Genomic DNA, 17,576 nt, shown 5'->3' with positions numbered 1-17,576 from the left:
GATCTCGGTGCACTGCAACCTCCGCCTCCGGGGTTCAAGCGATTCTCCTGCGTCAGCCTTCCCAGTAGCTGGGACTACCGGCGTGCACCACCACAGCCAGCTAATTTTTGCACTTTTAGTGGAAACGGGGTTTCACCATGTTGGCCAGAATGGTCTTGATCTCTTGACTTGGTGATCTGCCCACCTCAGCCTCCCGAAGTGCTGGGATTACAGACATGAGCCACTGCACCCAGCCAATCTCTTGCCTTTTAGTATCTAGTGTTACTGATGAAAAGTCTGAGTTTTGTTATTTTGTAAGTGATCTGTTTGTTTGCTCTTGGAAATATTTTTACAGTCTTCTCTTTGTCTTTCATGTTTAGAAATCTCAAAAGACTTAATGGGATTTCATTTTATTCATTTGTAGGGCATGTGTTTTTGGCCCTTTTAGTTTGAACATTTATATCTCCCTTCAGCTCTGGGAAGTTTTCTTATATTTCTTTGATAGTTGTCTCTTTTGTCTCTCTTTCTTTGGAATACTTTTTTAGATGTTGGTTGTTCTGAGTTGTTCACTCATAATTTTTGTAATTTTTATTTTCTTGCCTTTATGTTCTACTTCTGAGAGATTGCCTAGATACTAATTTTAAAACTTGAAAATTTTTTTTCCTTCCGCCACCTTTAAAACTTTGGAAAAAAATTTAACAATCAAGTTTTTAATTTTTAGGAGCTTTTTCTTATTAATTAAGAAAATCCTGTTCTTTTATGGATGTACTATCTTTGAATCTCTTTAAGGAATGCTGATGTTTATGTCTGCTTTAGTTTAGAATGAGGAGACTAGAATGGTTTGGAAGCAAGTTGAAAACTGGCCATTATTACATAGGAGGCCACCAAAGTACTGTAACAAGGAGGGCTTTACTTTATGGCACTACTCTGTGGTACAAACATACAAATGTAGTGTTCTGATTCTCCTAGATGGTTTGTTCAGTGTTTTTTGTAAGGAACCTTATTTTGCCTGGTGGTCAATGCCTTGCACATTATGCAAGATCTTGAATTCCAAAGTGATTGAATTCTGTAAGTAATAGGGAGATATTATAGATTCTTTTTTAAAAGTTATTTTTCAATTGTGATACAATATACATAATATACCTTCTTAACCCTTTTAAGTGTACACTTCAGTGTACATATTCAGTGTACATGTACATTTGCATTATTGTGCAAAGATCGTTTTGAGAACTCTTTTTCACCTTACAAAACTGAAACTCTGCCCAGTAAATGATAACTTCACAGACTGGGGGTGGTGGCTCATGCCTGTAATTCAAGCATTTTGGGAGGCCAAGTTGGGAGGATTGCTTGAACCAAGGAGTTTAAGACCAGCCTAGGCAACATAGTGAGTCACTGTCTCTACAAAAAATACAGAAATTAGCTGGGTGTGGTGACCTGTGCCTGTAGTCCTAGCTACTCAGGAAGCTGAGGCAGGAGGATCGATTGAGCCCAAGAGGTAGAGGCTGCAATGAGTGTGATTGCACTAGTGCACTCCAGCCTGTGTGACAGAATGAGACCCTGTCTCAAAAGGAAGAAAAATTATAATGTCCCATTCTTCCCTCAGCCCTTGGCAACTACCATTCTTTCTGTCTCTGAATTTAACTGTAGAATCATAGACTGCATTTAAAAAAAGTTTCACTACATGAAGTTTGTTATCTTAATCATTTTTAAGTGTACAGTTCACTAGTGTTGGGTGTTTTTCACATTGTTGTAGAATACATCCAGAACTTTTTCATCTTGCAAATCTGAAATAATGTACTCATTGAACAACAGTCCGTCTCCCCCTACCACCATCCCTGATAACCATCATTCTGATTTCTGTCTCTATGAATTTGATTAGGTAACTCATATAAGTGGAATCATACAATATTTGTCTTTTTGTGGCTGACTTATTGCACTTAGCTTAATGTCCTCAAGATTCATCCCTGTTATAGCATATGATTTCCTTCTTGTTTAAGGCTCACTAATATTCCATTGTATGTATATACTACATTTTGTTTATACGTTCATCAGTCCACAGACACTTGAGTTGCTTTCATGTTTGGCTATTGTGAATAATGCTGCTATGAACATGGGCATACTTATATCTCTTTGAGACTCTGCTTTCATTATTTTTGGGGGTGTGTACCCAAAAGTGGAATTGCTGGATAAAATAGCAATTCTATTTTTAATATTTTGAGGACCTGCCATATTGTTTTCCACAGTAGTTGCACTTTTTTTATTTTTTATTTTGAGACAGGGTCTTGCTCTGTCGCTCAGGCTGGAGTATAGTGGCATGATCATAGCTCACTGCAGCCTTGAACTCTTGGGCTCAAATGGTCCTCTTGCCTCCGAGTAGGTAGGACTACAGACATGTACCACCATACCTGGCTGATTAAAAACATTTTTTTTTTTTTGTAGAGATGGGGTCTTGCTGTGTTACTCAGGCTGACCTCAAACTCTTGGCTTCAAGAGATCCTCCTGCCTCAGCCTACTAAAGTGCTGGGATTACAAGAGTAAGCCACCATACCCAACCACCAGTTTGCATTCCCTCCAACAGTACATGAGGGTTCCAGTTTGTCTGTATCTTCATCAATGCTTATTTTCTGTTTGTTTTTTAATAGGAGCTATCCTAAGTGGATGTGAGGTGTATAGATTTTTTATCAGAGTTGGGTTTTAGCCCATCTATCTAATCTGCTAGCTCTTTGAGAAATGTATTTGCCTGAGGGAGTAAAGCATAAGGCCAGCTAGGAGTAATTGCATTGACTTAGATTTGTGGTAATGAGGAACTGGTTTGACTGTGGTGGGACAATGATTTTGAGAGTTGGTGGAAAAATGGAAATAATTATTCAAATTTAAGAAACTGAGAGAAATGACATGAAAATGACTTTTGCATTTGAATTTGATTGTAATAGAAATGTGGAAGTAAAGGGAAGGAGAGAAAGAATAACTTACTGTTCTTTAGCGTTTTAGGTGATGGGAATATTGTTGTGGAAATAAATGCCTGTAAGGGCAGCTTGAAATATGGGAGCATATGACAGCAAGAAAACAGGTCTGGAAACTTGTTTTTGTGAGAGTTAGCGGGATGACAGAGGTCATAGTATTTCTCTTTGAAACATTTGTTTTCTTTAGAAAAAATAATCTGATAAATTTTTCCTTCTTAATTTTTTACAGCTCTTGCAAGCTTAGGATATGAAAAGAGCTGTGTGTTGTTCAATTGTGCAGCCTTAGCTAGCCAAATTGCAGCAGAACAGAACCTGGATAATGATGAAGGATTGAAAATCGCTGCTAAGCATTACCAGGTATGCGGAAAAGTAGTTACTGCAATAATGATCAACACTAAATTGGATTAAGTGGAAAATAATTTGCATTTAGGTTTATAGATACTTCTTAGCCAACAGATGTTTTCTTAAATGAATGCACTTTTAAAATGAATTGATTCTTACTGTTGAAGCCCTTAGATAAACTGTCTATAGACCAAGTCTGTTTTTCCTCATTGTTTTATACCCAGCACCTAGCACAGTGCCTGGCACATAATAGAGGCTCAATAATTGTTGGTTGAAGAAATTATGAAATGTCTGAGATTTCATCTCAGGCGTTTAGGGTAAATCCATTTTAAATAAATTACCTCATTAAAAAAATTTGTACATTATTTTCATATATTTTCTTAGAGTGAGACACTTGAAATTTCACTGTTACAAAAATAAAGACAAGAAATTGGCAAGAAAATAAAATTTTAACTTTGAGACATGTGGAGAGGTCATATTTAAATGTAGTCAGACACGTAATGTTCATAAGTTACCTAACTATTTTACATACTAATCATTTACTAATATGGCATGTTATTTTGTGGCAGTTGTTTTATTATTTATTCAGCTTTTTTTTTGTTTTGGTTAAAAAAATGATTAGTGTCAAGTAATATATATAATCATGTTGTCATTTTATATTACTTTCTAATTTGCAAAGTGTTTTCGTGTACATTATTTGACCCTCAGATAAACCTTGCAATGTATGTCATATAATGTCATTCCCATTTTACATATGAGGTGACTAAAGGTCAGAAGTCTTAATTTAGCAGTCCATTTGGGTTTCAGTAGTTCTGATTCCAAATTTCATGTAATTCCAAATTTCATGTAATTCCAAATGTCCTTCCACTATTTCACCCCCAAACCTCCCATGAAATTTGCTTGTCTCAGAGATCGTCTGCTTTTTCCTGTTGTTTATGTTTAAGGGAGAGGTGAGTAATGCTATTCTGAGAAAGTAAAAGGAAAATGTACCTTAAGGAAACAACATGCTCCAAATTGTGGCTTGCCTTACAGTTTTGAATAGGCATAGATGACAAGCATAATGCATATGCTGTTTCTTTTTGAGGCTATACATGGCAAATATTTTAAAATGTGAAAACGAACTGGGCGTGGTGGCTCACGCTTGTAGTTCCAGGACTTTGGGAGGCTAAGGTGGGCAGATCATGAGGTCAGGAGTTCCAGACCAGCCTGGCCAACATGGTGAAACCTGTCTCTATTAAAAATAGAAAAATTAGCTGGGTGTGGTGGCGGGTGCCTGTAATCTGAGCTACTCGGGAGGCTGAGGCAGGAGAATCGCTTGATCCTGGGAGACGGAGGTTGCAGTGAGCTGAGATTGTGCCATTGCACTCTAGTCTGGGTGACAAGAGCAAGACTCTGTCTCAGAATAAATAAGATAAAATAGTGAAAACGAAGTAAAATTTTATTTAGCTTTTGGTTAACTGTAACTCAGTTAATTGGTATATGATATTTTAGAAAGGTCATTCAGAATTATGAAAGAAACATTCCATTCTGTGAGTGTTCACAGCAGGGCACCTGGTATCATGGAAAGATAACTGGTGGTATTAGACCTAGGTCCTTATCTAGGCTGCTCGCCACCCAGAAGCTTTGTGCCATTGGGCAAGTTCTTTAACCTCTTTAGTACCTCCAGTTCCTCATCTGTAAATGAGAGACTCAGACACCTAGCTGTTCTAGACTTTGATTCACTAGTTTACTAAACAAGTTCAGTTGTTCGTTCCTAGCAGATACTCTAGTCTTATAATACTTAATAACTGCAAACATGCTTTTCATTTTAATACATTTAACTTTGAGTTTTCTTTGTGTTGTTATTTATCTAACTCATGACACTTTTTTTTTCCTTGTTTGAGATGGAGTCTTGCTTTGTTGCCCAGGCAGGAGTACAATGGCATGATCTTGGCTCACTGCAACCTCCGCCTCCTGGCTTCAAGTGATTATCCTGCCTCAGCCTCCTGAGCAGCTGGGATTACAAGTGTGTGCCATCATGCCCAGCTAATTTTTGTATTTTTAGTAGAGATGGGGTTTCATAATTTTGGCCAGGCTGGTCTTGAACTCCTGACCTCAGGTGATCCGCCTGCCTCAGCCTTCCAAAGTGCTTTGATTATAGGCGTGAGGCACTGCTCCCGGCCAACTCATGACACATTTTAATCCCAGACTGACTTCTTTCTTTTTCTTAGTATAGTTTGTTTCATAGAAGCAAAATTATTTCAGTATTAACAAAATATAATTGAGATGAGAAATCTGAAGGGGAACGTTTCGCTAGGGAGCTCTGAAGGCCAGACGGAAATCACTAGCAATGGGTAGTAATGCTGTTCCTCAGAGGACTAGGTGTATGCGCTATTTGGGGTGTCCCCTAACTACGGCATGTTTAATTATTTGTAAGATGAATTTGTTTGGGACCAAAACAAAGAGTATTGCAGTACTAAAAATATTTTAATGTTTATCCCTGCGTCTATTCTCATGTTAATTTTGAGGAAGTGTATCTAAAAATAGCTTAATCAGATTGTTCCATTGGTTTACTTTGTTTTTCCTTGTAATTTACTTTTATTCTTTGTTAAATCTCTTCTTATGCTATAGAGTTTTAGAAAGATAACCTTATTGTCTGTAGGTCAGATGTTTTAGATTGGTTTTGCATAATATAAAAATTTAAATATATTAAGTGTTCACTGAGTTAACATTTGAAATGACTTTTATATGTAACAGTAGGAAATTAAGTCTTGCTGAGTTCTTGTAGGTTTTAAAGAAATTCTTTTTCCCCCTCCTTTAGTTTGCTAGTGGTGCCTTTTTACATATTAAAGAGACGGTTTTATCTGCCTTAAATCGAGAGCCTACTGTGGACATATCTCCAGATACTGTTGGGACCCTCAGTCTTATTATGCTGGCACAGGCTCAAGAAGTATTTTTTTTAAAAGCCACAAGAGGTAACTCCAATTTGTCTTCCATTTCGTTGCATGTGAAAAGAAGCGATAAGGCTTTTAAATTAAGAAAGTGATTAGAATATATGTTCAGTGTTGAGCTTTCCTTCTTGAACTTGATATATGGATTATTGAAAATTTTTAGCTATCCTTTTCTGAATTTGTGGCACAAATGCACATTTAAGAATGTAGGCTGTGTTTGAAGTCATGAAATGGATCGTTAGTAATTGTCTTTAAACACTCCATTCTGGAATAGTCTTTATGTATGTTTTTAACGCGTCAAACATTTATTTGCAAATATTTATTGGGTACTTACTCTGTGCCAGTCACTGTTCTAGTTTCTAGATAAACAGTTAGAAAACAACCTTATGTTTTGGCGACGGGAGAGATGATAAGCAAGAGTTAAGTTGCCAGGCTAATTTCATAAATAATTGCTATAAAAAATAAGAAAGAATTATATGACAGTGGCTGGTGGTATGGTTATGGGATAGGGATGTAGGGGAAGCTGTGCTAATTTTAGATTCATTAGTCAAGAAGGCTTTCTTTCAGGAGGTCCTGTTTAAAGTAGACCTAAATGACAAGAAGGAACTATCCAGGCACAGTCCCTGGCCCTGGGAATGAGGGAATAAGAATAATTCTTATAAGGCATATAAGTTTAGATTGAAATATAGGCTGAGTATGTAAGTACAGAGAAATTGAAAATAAGAGATAAGTCATCATGTGGAAGAAATAGGAATTGGAATACTTTTTTCTTTTAAAATAACAACTTATATTGAGATAGAATTTATATACACTGAAGTTCACCCTTTTTAAGTGTACAACAGAAGATTTTTAGTATATTCGTAGAGTTTTGATTACCACTATCTTATTTTAGAACATTACCATCATCCCAGAAAGAAGCTGTGTACCCATTAGCAGTCACTCCTCATTCCCTTTTCCTCCACTGCTGGCAACCACTAATCTATTTTGTCTGTTTTAAATTTTGTGCAGAAAATGTGATTTATCAAGAAAGACGTTTTAAGATGCGTGTACAAACTTGTGATCTCGATGTTTATACTGAGACATGTCAGATTAACTCATATTTATTTTAATTATAATGGTCAACTTCATATTGTATTCCAGATAAAATGAAAGATGCCATCATAGCTAAATTGGCTAATCAGGCTGCAGATTATTTTGGTGATGCTTTCAAACAGTGTCAATACAAAGATACTCTCCCCAAGGTCAGTTATTGTTTTTATAAACACTTGCTTACTTTGCATGTGGAAATATTTAGACTTTTTTGTGTATAAGAAGCAAGTTGAAACTTATGAAGAAATTTGAAGTTTTAATATAGTTATCTGAAGTATATAGTAGAAATAGTTTTTTTCTTTTTTTTTTTTTTTTAATTTAAGATGCATGAACAATTCTTTTATATTTAGGGGATGTCTTTGTCTTTACCTTTTACTAAACTTGTTTTTCCAAGCTAGAACTCTTCCTGGAAAACGTTGACCGTCTGTTTTTAATACTTTTATCAAATCAAGGCATTGTGTAGTTCTGAATCATTGGTGACTTGGTACAAGCATATATACTTGAGCATGTTGATTATTCACACTTTTAATTATTGTCCTGTTTTTTTAAAGATGAGTCTTAAAGCGCAGAAACAGACATAAAGAAAAAAGGAAAAGAAAACTTAACAAATTCATCTGATACTTTGATTAGAATTAAGTTTTGCCAACAGGGATAAAAAAAATTGGGCTGCTAATGGACAGCTAAGGAAAAGCAACCATCTTAAACCACATATCACAGGAAGTATAATGTTTTAATGTAAACCTTTCTGAAGTGTCAATTGAAAAGACTATTTAGTGATGATCATTTAATGACAAAGCAAATCACTAACAGGTACATTTGGAATGATTAATAAAGAAAACTTAAAGTTTGAGTGAAATATATGTTTCAACTACTTCCTTCAGAAATGTTCAAGGGATTAGTTTCATCATATGGTATCTGTTACATGAATTTTTTTTTTGGTAGGGGAATTTATGGATTTATAAGTCATGTTCAGGAATCTTTGTACATTAAAAAATTGCAGACAGCTTGGGGGCAAAGTAGAAATGCAGATAAGTGCATCAGCAGTACTTATTACTCAGAAAATGATCAATAAGGAATTAATGTGACGATTCCTGGGGATTTAAGATACACCAAGAGCCTAGTAGGAATTTGCCCAGGACTCTTGGGTATTAATAGCCTTCCTCTTAAAAAGAGACTTGGGATCTCCTCTCATGTTTTTTTCATCTGAAAGACCTCATGTTCAGCTGCACAGTGTTCCGTTACTTCCTGTTGGGCCATTAGTTCAGTCCTGTCATGGAGAGAAGAATGTCACCTACAAAGACTTGGAAGCTACCTCTGCAGCATTCCTGGTATTCCTTGAAAATCTCCTGTTTCAGAATCAAGTTGCTCCAGCCTTACCCTGAGAATTGGCATGAGTGTAGTTTGAAATTTAGATGTCTTTTATTTTTTCCTTTTTACTAATAAAGCTCATAAGGTATTTTCATATTCTAGTTACAAAACTGAAATGTCTGCAAGTAGTGATCCAGGAAGGTAGGAAATTATTCCCTGGGAGACAGGAAAGCACACAAGGTAGTAATTCAGTTTTTGATTCTTTTACATTTTTTATTTAGACAGTGATTGTCTATCCTAATTCTTTGGATTTTTTAATATCATATACTTCCTAAAAGCAGTGAGGTTACAGGTTAGGATTTGGCATTTTGGAAGAGCCCCTGCTAATATAATTGCTTTTCTGCTTTATGTCTTTGGATCTTTTAAAATTAATTTTGACTGGAATTATTTTCAAAACAAATAGGCAAAATAGCACTTTATCATTATCATTGGTCATATACTTAGTGCATTTGTCTATATGTTTTTGAGTACATGATACTGAAATATTAGTGTATCTATGATACTGAATCATTTTTATATGGCTAAAATCATCTTTAGTAAGAACCCTTGTAGGATATGAATTTAAGTGAGAATTTACTGTCTTTTTTTTAAAACATGATGAAACATTCATCTATAGAGCAATTTCATTAGTATTTGTGAGTAATGATGGTTTAGTTAACTCTACAGGCTGGGTAAGGGTTCATAAGAAAGCTTCTAAAGCCCTGTGCTTGGTGTTCCTCTGTGAATGTCCATTCTACTTCTCTTTCTAATAATGCATGCTTTTCTTTCTTTTTGTAAACAAAATGTTGACTTCATGGATCAATTAAAGAGAATTGTAAAAACCTAAATTGCCTTCAGTTAACAGTTAAAAAAAACCCCTTCAATTGGAAGAAAAAAAATTTAATTCATGGATTTAGATTTCAATCCATACAAAATCATGTCGTCTTCTCTGTTTACACCTAATGACTAACCTTAATCTCTAAACCATTAATGGGGCGATTCTAATTTCTGTCTTCTTTTCCTTTTTCTTCCTGCATCCCATGTTGTCTGTGATGGTTTGTGTGGTTGGACTCTCCCCTGGTCAGTATTTTTATTTCCAGGAGGTGTTCCCTGTCTTGGCTGCAAAGCACTGTATCATGCAGGCCAATGCTGAGTACCATCAGTCTATCCTGGCAAAACAGCAGAAGAAATTTGGAGAAGAAATTGCAAGGTTACAGGTGAGTCTCTTGGTAATAAATATTTAAGTAACTAACTTGGATCTCTTTTTTTTTTTCCTAGTGAGATTTCCAAGTTTGCCCGTAAAAACCTTTCCCATTAATCACCCCTATCAACAGCGACAGTGATTGTTTTTATCTTTAGACTTTATCTACTGCGTGTTTCTTTGAGGTCTCATATTTTATCTAAAAAATTCATGCAAAATTTGCATTCAGTTCTCTTTTTTAGTCCATATTTATTTTAATGTAAAAATAATTCTAAATTAATTGCCATCTCCAGATTGTTATCTTTAGACTTTACTGCATGTTTTTTTGAGGGCTCATATTTTTTCTGAAAAATTCATGCAAAATTTGCATTCAGTTCTCTTTTTTATGCGTGTTTATTTTAGTGTGAAAATAATTCTAAATTAATTGCCATGCTCCAGGAGTATGTGTAGTGTTTAACTTGTGGACTGGTCTTTGTCTAAACTGGGCCTATACTTCCATTACTTGAGGACAGTGGAGAGATGTGTGTACATATATATATACACACCCACATACACATATATACATACACACACACACACACACACACATATATATCTCTCTCTCTTGTGAATAGCCAAGTACCGTCTGTGCAGTTGTATTCATACTGTTGGCATTGGGGTTGTCAGAAACTTGCTGTGAGATTATGGCACCTGAGGCAACTTGCTAGCAGGAGCAAGAGCTGTTTGTATGAGTTGTTTGTGTTTTGAGTATTAGTAGGCAGAGGATAGAAATATGACTTAGGGCATTTGAGTTAGGGAAGTTTAAATATGTACTGATTATTAGAAGATACTGTGGTTGTCTTGGTTCATTTTGTGCTGTTATAGCAGAATACCACAGACTGGGTAATTGATAAAGAACAGAAATTTGTCACAATTCTGAAGACTGGGAAGTCCAATGTCAAAGTGCTGGCACCTGGTGAGGGACTTTGTGCTGTGTCACCTGTGATGAAAGGTAGAAGGGCAAGAGAGTGCTAGTGAGTGAGAGAGAGCAAGAGGGGAGCCGAACTGCTTAATGAAGCCCCTCTCTTGATAACTAACTCTCTCCCTTGATAATGACATTAATCCATTCATGAGGGCAGAGCCCTCTTGATCTAATCACCTCTTATTATGTCCCCATGTCCCAACACTTTGGGATTGGGAGCGCATGAACTTGGGGGACACATTCAGACCATAACAATGGAAATGTTGTTTAGGAGGTTCAGATTAATTAATTAGCCTTTTCATGGGGAAACATCTCACAGTGACCAAATGAGAGAAAGACTTTTTAAAAAAGTCAAACCCAGATTTGTCTGGGGCTTCACTTTGATTATAGTAACTTAGATTCATATATAAAAATGATTCTGAACAAGGAATTTGTGGAAAGAATTTTTTTTTAAGGCTAGCATATTTAAATTATAAGTTTAGTTTCTTTATTTTCTGGTTTCTGGGACTATTAGATTTAAGTAAGCCCATATTTAGTCTCTATAATATAATCAGTCAGAGAAAGAACTCTTTTTGAAATTTAATCTCATTTTTAAGTACCCCTGAAAATGGAAATTATTTCAAATTCACACAATGGGAGAGAGGTAAAGACTTCCTCAGTTATAGACACATAGATTTAGCAGCTTTAGTTTTACAGCTTTATTTATAGGTTAAAAGTTAAGACAGAAGTTGGGTGTGATGGCACCTGCCTGTAATCTAGCTACTTGGGAGGTTGAAGTGGGAGGATCATTTGAAGCTAGTAGTTTGAGGTCAGCCTGGACAATATAGTGACACCCCTTCTCAAAAAAAGTTAACACAGAACACACTCACTGGTCCATATTTCACAGGACAGTTATTCTTAATTGATTTACACTCCCAAGAAGGCAAACAGAACAGACAAGAAGTTGACCAATAAACCATACTCTCTGTAGTTTCTCATTCAGGAGAGAATAATACCCCATGATTCTGATGGAGATCATTAGGAGGTCACACTATTAAACCAACTTTCTAGTTTTGGCTACTAGCAAAGAGAAATAACTTACTGGTCCTATGCAAACCAGAAATGAAAATAAAATCACAATCAGGAAAATCAAAACAATAGATAAAATGGCAGCAATGGTAAAATTACTGCTTGGAATCACTTCTGGGGCCAAGAAAAATTGTACCTGAGCTTAATACAGCTCATGAGTTGAAGTTCTTGAACAGTGCAGTTTATGTGGCCCCAGAAGATGGATCTTCTTGGTCATCTTGGTGGATCTTCAAAGATGATGAAATACAATTTTCAAAAAGATATAGAAATACACACATATACACACAGATACAAAAACATGACTCACATAGAATGACTACATGTCAAAGATTTATTTGACTCATTAATGAAGGACCTAGCAAGATTGTAAATCGATTTTGTGCAAGTATTTTCTTAGGTGTGATACTAGGTTGTAGGTATTAAGGAGATTGTCCTTATAGAAAGAATACTTGCTGATGTGTTTAGGGATGAGGGCTCATAACATCTAACTTCAGTTTCAGATAGTTCTGCAATAAAAGAAAAAAAGGTACATGATTATGTGTTTGTATGGGAAAGGAATAGATAAAGCAAATGTGGCAAAATGGTAATTGTTGAACCTACGTGATTATTTTGTGGGCTTGCAATTTTTCAAAATGGGGAAAATAGGTATATATAAGATTATATAGTTTAATTCCTGTTCCTCTTTTTCCCTCCATCCATTATTCGCACTGCCCCATAGTTAATTTCCATTAATTTCTTTTTTCTTTTTCTTTCTTTGAAATAGAAGCAAATATATACATACACAACACACACATACATACACACACACACATACATTGCATATTCTCACTTCTCATTCTTACTGAAGTGGTAGTATGCTATTAATATATACAGTGTTATATACCTTCTTTTCTCGTATAACAATGTATCCTGAAGGTCTCTTCATCTTAATTCAGCAGTAGCTAGACCATCCTTAGAGCTTCTTTATACTTCACTGTGTAAACCACAGTTTATTGCTGTCTCCTATTGCTGAATACTTGAATGTTTCCAGGATTCACTATTATAAACAGTGCTACAGTAAAAAATCACGTACACAAGTTATTTTGTACTTCAGCAGGTGTCTTAGCTTAGGCTGCCATAAGAAAACCATAGACTGGGTGGTTTAAACAACAGAAATTAATTTTCTCATAGTTCTGGAGCCTGGAAATCCAAGGTCAGGGTGCCAGTATGGTCATATTCCGGAGAGATTTACAGATGGCCTTCTCTCTGTGTCCTCATATGGTGAACAGCAAGAGCAAGCCCTCTGGTGTCTTCTTCTTATGAGGGCACCAATCCCCTGTGAGGCCCCACCTTCATGACCTCATCTAAACCCCATTATTTTCCAGAGGTCCCATGTTCAAATACCATCACATTAGGAGTTAGGGATTCAAAATAAGAAATTTGGGGAACACAGTCCCGTACATAGCAGCAGGTATATCTTAAATAAATTAACAGAAATGAGATGGCCGATAGCAAAATATAAATATGTCTGTAATTTGTTATATATTTGAATTGTTGATCCACTTGGAATTTATCCTGATGTGTAGTGCTAGATAGGGATCCAGTTTTTAAAGTCTTCTTCCAAATGGCTAGCCAGTTGTCCCCAAACCATTTATTATAATAGCCTTGTTTTCCTCACTGATACGAGATTCTGACTTTCTCACACATTAGATTCATGGTATGTACTGGGATCTATTTCTGCTTTTGTTGTTTCATTGACGTGTTTATCTGTTCATACTCCAGTTCCATATCATTTTAGTTATTTATACTAGACTGTTTTAATGTCTGATAGGTATTATTATCTCTTATTTTTTGAATTTTCTGCCTATTCTTGCTTGTTTTTTGAATTTTGTCATTTTCTGAATTTTCTTGACTATTCTTGCATATGTTTCTTCATATGAATTTTTTTTTTGTTTAACTATATGGAAAACATCAAACATATATAAAAGTATGATCATTGAATTTCCATTACGCAACTTAAGTGCTTATCAGTATTTCACTATTTTGTGTTTTAGCTATTTCCCCTTTCCTTCTTATTTTTTTGGAGTATTTTACAAGTATCTCACCTATCATGTCATTCTTAAGTTTTTTAGCCTGTATCTCTAAGAGATAAAGATTTTAAAAAATTACAACACAAAAATTTAAACGAAAAATTTTGTTAGATGGCTCATTATCCCAATCTAACAAAATTAATATTAATATGAATTAGTAGTCATAATCCATTATTATCCACATCTAGTTTAGTTTTCCCTGATTTTTTTCTCAGGGGTCTTGGTTTGTTCAAATCAGGATCCACACAAAGTCCTCACTTTGCATTTGGTTGATATGCTCTGTGAATCTTTAATTTGTAACAGCCTTCTCCTTCCCAACTTCTGTGTTGAGTTTTCTTCACTTGTTCTGTATGTTTTTTTACTATGATTTCTGTGATGTCTATTTTCCCTTTTGCTCCTCTTATAAATGTCTCAGTCTTGCTTTCTTAAATTCGTATTTTTCTTTACTTTTGTGAGTTCTGCCACTTCCTGTTTTATATTCTTTTGCTATTTGGCTGTCACTCACTCTGGTTTGGGCAATCCAGTCTTCTATTCTTTTGGTACTGTCATTGTGTTCTTAAGTATTTTAGTTTAGTTTAGTTTTTGGCATACTGTTTTCATCTACTTTGCGGCAACATTTCTTTGGTGAGTTTCATTATCTACTGGAAAGATATACTGCTTGTTTTCACTTTTTTTCTTATGGTTTTTTTGTGTTGAGAGATGAGTTGCCTTTTCAGTTACTTGTGTTTGAATGAGATTTATTTTGCTGGAGGTTCCTGTGTGGGGAAATGGGCAGGGTTAGCTTTACAAGCATCATTGTGTTAAGGGCTCCCTCCTAAGGTACACTTCTCTGGCTCCTAAAGCCTACCCTGGTTTAGGAAGAATCCTACTACCTCCATACCTGTGCTTCCCTGAATTCCTCACAGCCTTTGCATTTCAAGTTGATGCAGCTACTTTTAGGGTTTATATTTTGCTGGCATTTTCTGAGTGCTTATGCCTTTTCTTCTCCCTCCCTACTTTTCTGTTCTCTGTTTCTGCTTCCCTTAGCAACCCTGTCTTTTTAGTTCATCTGTCTACTTCTTTTTCTCAGCAGCTCTCTTGGGATGAGACCTCTCAGCATCACATTTTTTTCTGTGATCCCCTGGTGGCGTGATAGGGGCCAGTTGGCTTTGCCTTTATCATCACCTGGCAAGGTTTACTCATCCTGTTTTATTGTTTTCAGATTTGCTTAAAGTAGTTTTAACTGAGGGTGGCACCCTTAGCACTCCCTTGTTTTCCCCCTCTATGTATAGGGTACCTATGGTTCTGGTACTAGTGTTTGCTATTTGGGGGAGGGTTCAACCACATTTACAAATCAAATTTGATTTACAAATTTAAAAAGTGATTTAAATTTGTGCAATTTCCCATTTCCTAGTTTACACTGAAGGGTAGCTTTTGTTTTGTTTTGGTTGTCTTTCTCTAAGCTTGATACCAGCTTTGGAGGTTAAGATTTTTATCATGTTAAGGAACTATATATCTATTTCTATTTTACTAAGATTTTTTAAAAAATCAAGAATACTGAATTTTATCAAATTCTTTTTCAACATCTATGGAGAAATTTGATTTTGTAACATTATTTTCGAGAATTATATAAGTAGATTTTCTAGTATTAAACCATTTTTGTATTCTTGTAATTTTGGTGTTTTAGACTTGCCTTATCTCTTCATCTGGTCATTTTATAGCTGTAGATGCTTTCTATATGCCTGATAATATAATATATTTTCTATTTGTGGAGTCTAGTGTTCTCTATGTGTGGTAAGCCAAACTTGTTAATTGTGTTGCTCAAATCTTCTATAATCTTACATTTTAAAAAAATCTGGTCCAGCCATTGCTGAGACAGATATGTTAAAATCTTCCACTTTGATTATGGATAGATGTATCAATTTCTCATTATAATTGTTTATATAGAAACTATTACGGGCAAAATGTAAGAAATTTTATATCTTTCTGGCAAATTGGCAAATATTAAAAGATTATGTATTATATTTATCCCTAATAATACTTTTGGCCTCATTGTCTATTTTATATGATGTCTTTATACCTAATACCACCTAAATTTGTATGTGGCTTATGTTCTTTTTTTTTTATAAGGCCAAACTTAAAAAAAAATTATTATTGATATTGACATGTTCACTTCCTGTGTTGTTGCGTAATTTTTTTCAGATCCACCCTTTCACTGAGTGTTACCCTTTGAGGTTCCTGCCTTCATGCGAAGGAGTGAAAGAGTTGCATCTCAATTCTCTGTGTTGTGTGGTTTCAAGACCCTTGTTTCAGGTCTCCATGGGGGCCTTTAATAAGTTTTAATTGCTAATTCTTTGGATATAGAAATAACCAACAGCCAGATGGGGCACAGTGGTTCATGCCTGTAATCCCAGCACTTTGGGAGGCTGAGGTGGGCAGATCACTTGAGATCAGGAGTTGGAGACTGGCCTGGTCAATATGATGAAACCCCATGTCTAGCAAAACATACAAAAATTAGCTTGGCGTGGGTGCGCACACCTGTGATTCCAGCTTCTTGGAAGGCTGAGGTGGGAGAATTGCTTGAACTTGGGAGGTCACAGTGAGCCGAGATGGCGCCACAGTGCTCCAGCCTGGGCGTCACAGAGTGAGACTCTGTCTAAAAGAAAGAAAAAAAGAAAGAACCCAACAGCCAGCTTTCTTCAATGTCAGTTTATACTGATTGGCTCATGGATTTCTTTTATTATCTTAATAATTTGCCTATGTGTTTATTGGGATGGCTGTTATGTATTATCCTTCAGTTTTCAGGTATTTTGTGATGGGAGAATTTCCAGATAATCCTGTCAGCCACATTGCTGGAAATGCAAGTCTTCAAATTAAATATATATTTTTGAAACCAATGCTTGAATACTTGGTGGGGAAAGAGAAAGAAAATCATCTCCTTTTTTTGTTGTTGTTGTTGACGTTTTTCTTTTTAGCATGCAGCAGAACTGATTAAAACAGTGGCATCTCGCTATGATGAATATGTTAATGTGAAGGATTTTTCTGACAAAATCAATCGTGCCCTTACTGCAGCAAAGAAGGATAATGACTTCATTTATCATGATCGAGTTCCAGACCTTAAAGATCTAGATCCTATTGGCAAAGCCACACTTGTGAAATCCACCCCAGTCAATGTACCCATCAGTCAGAAATTTACTGGTATGTCAATTATTCAGACACACGTTAATCTTATTTTCCTCTAGTTTACTCTGTTTTTCCTAGCTAGAAATCACATATTTGCTATTGTATGCTTTGAATATAATTCACTTTCATGTTGTTTAAAATGAATATAAGAATAAATATTGTATTGTGTCAGTGCAATGTTAAGATGGAAAGTAAACAAAGCATATGTAAAGTATACAGTGGTTAGAAGACTTGAAACTGTGTGTTTGATGAAGACTGTAGCACTTGTCATTTTGTTAACATTTGTTATTTAAGATGCCGCCATTAAAAATAAACAAATATGGCCGGATGTGGTGGCTCACACCTGTAATCCTAGCACTTTGGGAGGCTGAGATGGGTAGATTGCTTGAGCTCAGGAGTTAGAGACCAGCCTGTGCAACTGGTGAAACCCTGTCTCTACCAAAAAAAAAAAAAAAAAAAAAAAAA

General features: G+C 35.6%; 1 protein-coding gene across 2 annotated transcripts in view; it reads left to right on the top strand.

The window, feature by feature from the left end:
- Positions 1-17,576, top strand: part of PDCD6IP (programmed cell death 6 interacting protein) — a 77,364-nt gene that overhangs the window by 21,076 nt on the left and 38,712 nt on the right. Inside the window, exons 4-8 of one of the 2 annotated variants that reach the window (XM_011965176.1) lie at positions 3,172-3,299; positions 6,085-6,238; positions 7,355-7,455; positions 9,751-9,867; positions 16,904-17,126. In XM_011965176.1, coding sequence (XP_011820566.1) covers positions 3,172-3,299; positions 6,085-6,238; positions 7,355-7,455; positions 9,751-9,867; positions 16,904-17,126 — 723 coding nt within the window. Of the gene's footprint in view, positions 1-3,171; positions 3,300-6,084; positions 6,239-7,354; positions 7,456-9,735; positions 9,868-16,903; positions 17,127-17,576 lie in introns of both variants that reach the window. The other variant, XM_011965175.1, reaches the window with a different exon arrangement.

This window comes from Mandrillus leucophaeus, unplaced genomic scaffold, assembly GCF_000951045.1.
Source record: "Mandrillus leucophaeus isolate KB7577 unplaced genomic scaffold, Mleu.le_1.0 Scaffold717, whole genome shotgun sequence".
NCBI classification, from domain to species: domain Eukaryota; kingdom Metazoa; phylum Chordata; class Mammalia; order Primates; family Cercopithecidae; genus Mandrillus; species Mandrillus leucophaeus.
The sequence above is the reverse complement of the archived record's forward strand: the minus strand, read 5'-3'. Positions and strand labels throughout refer to the sequence as shown.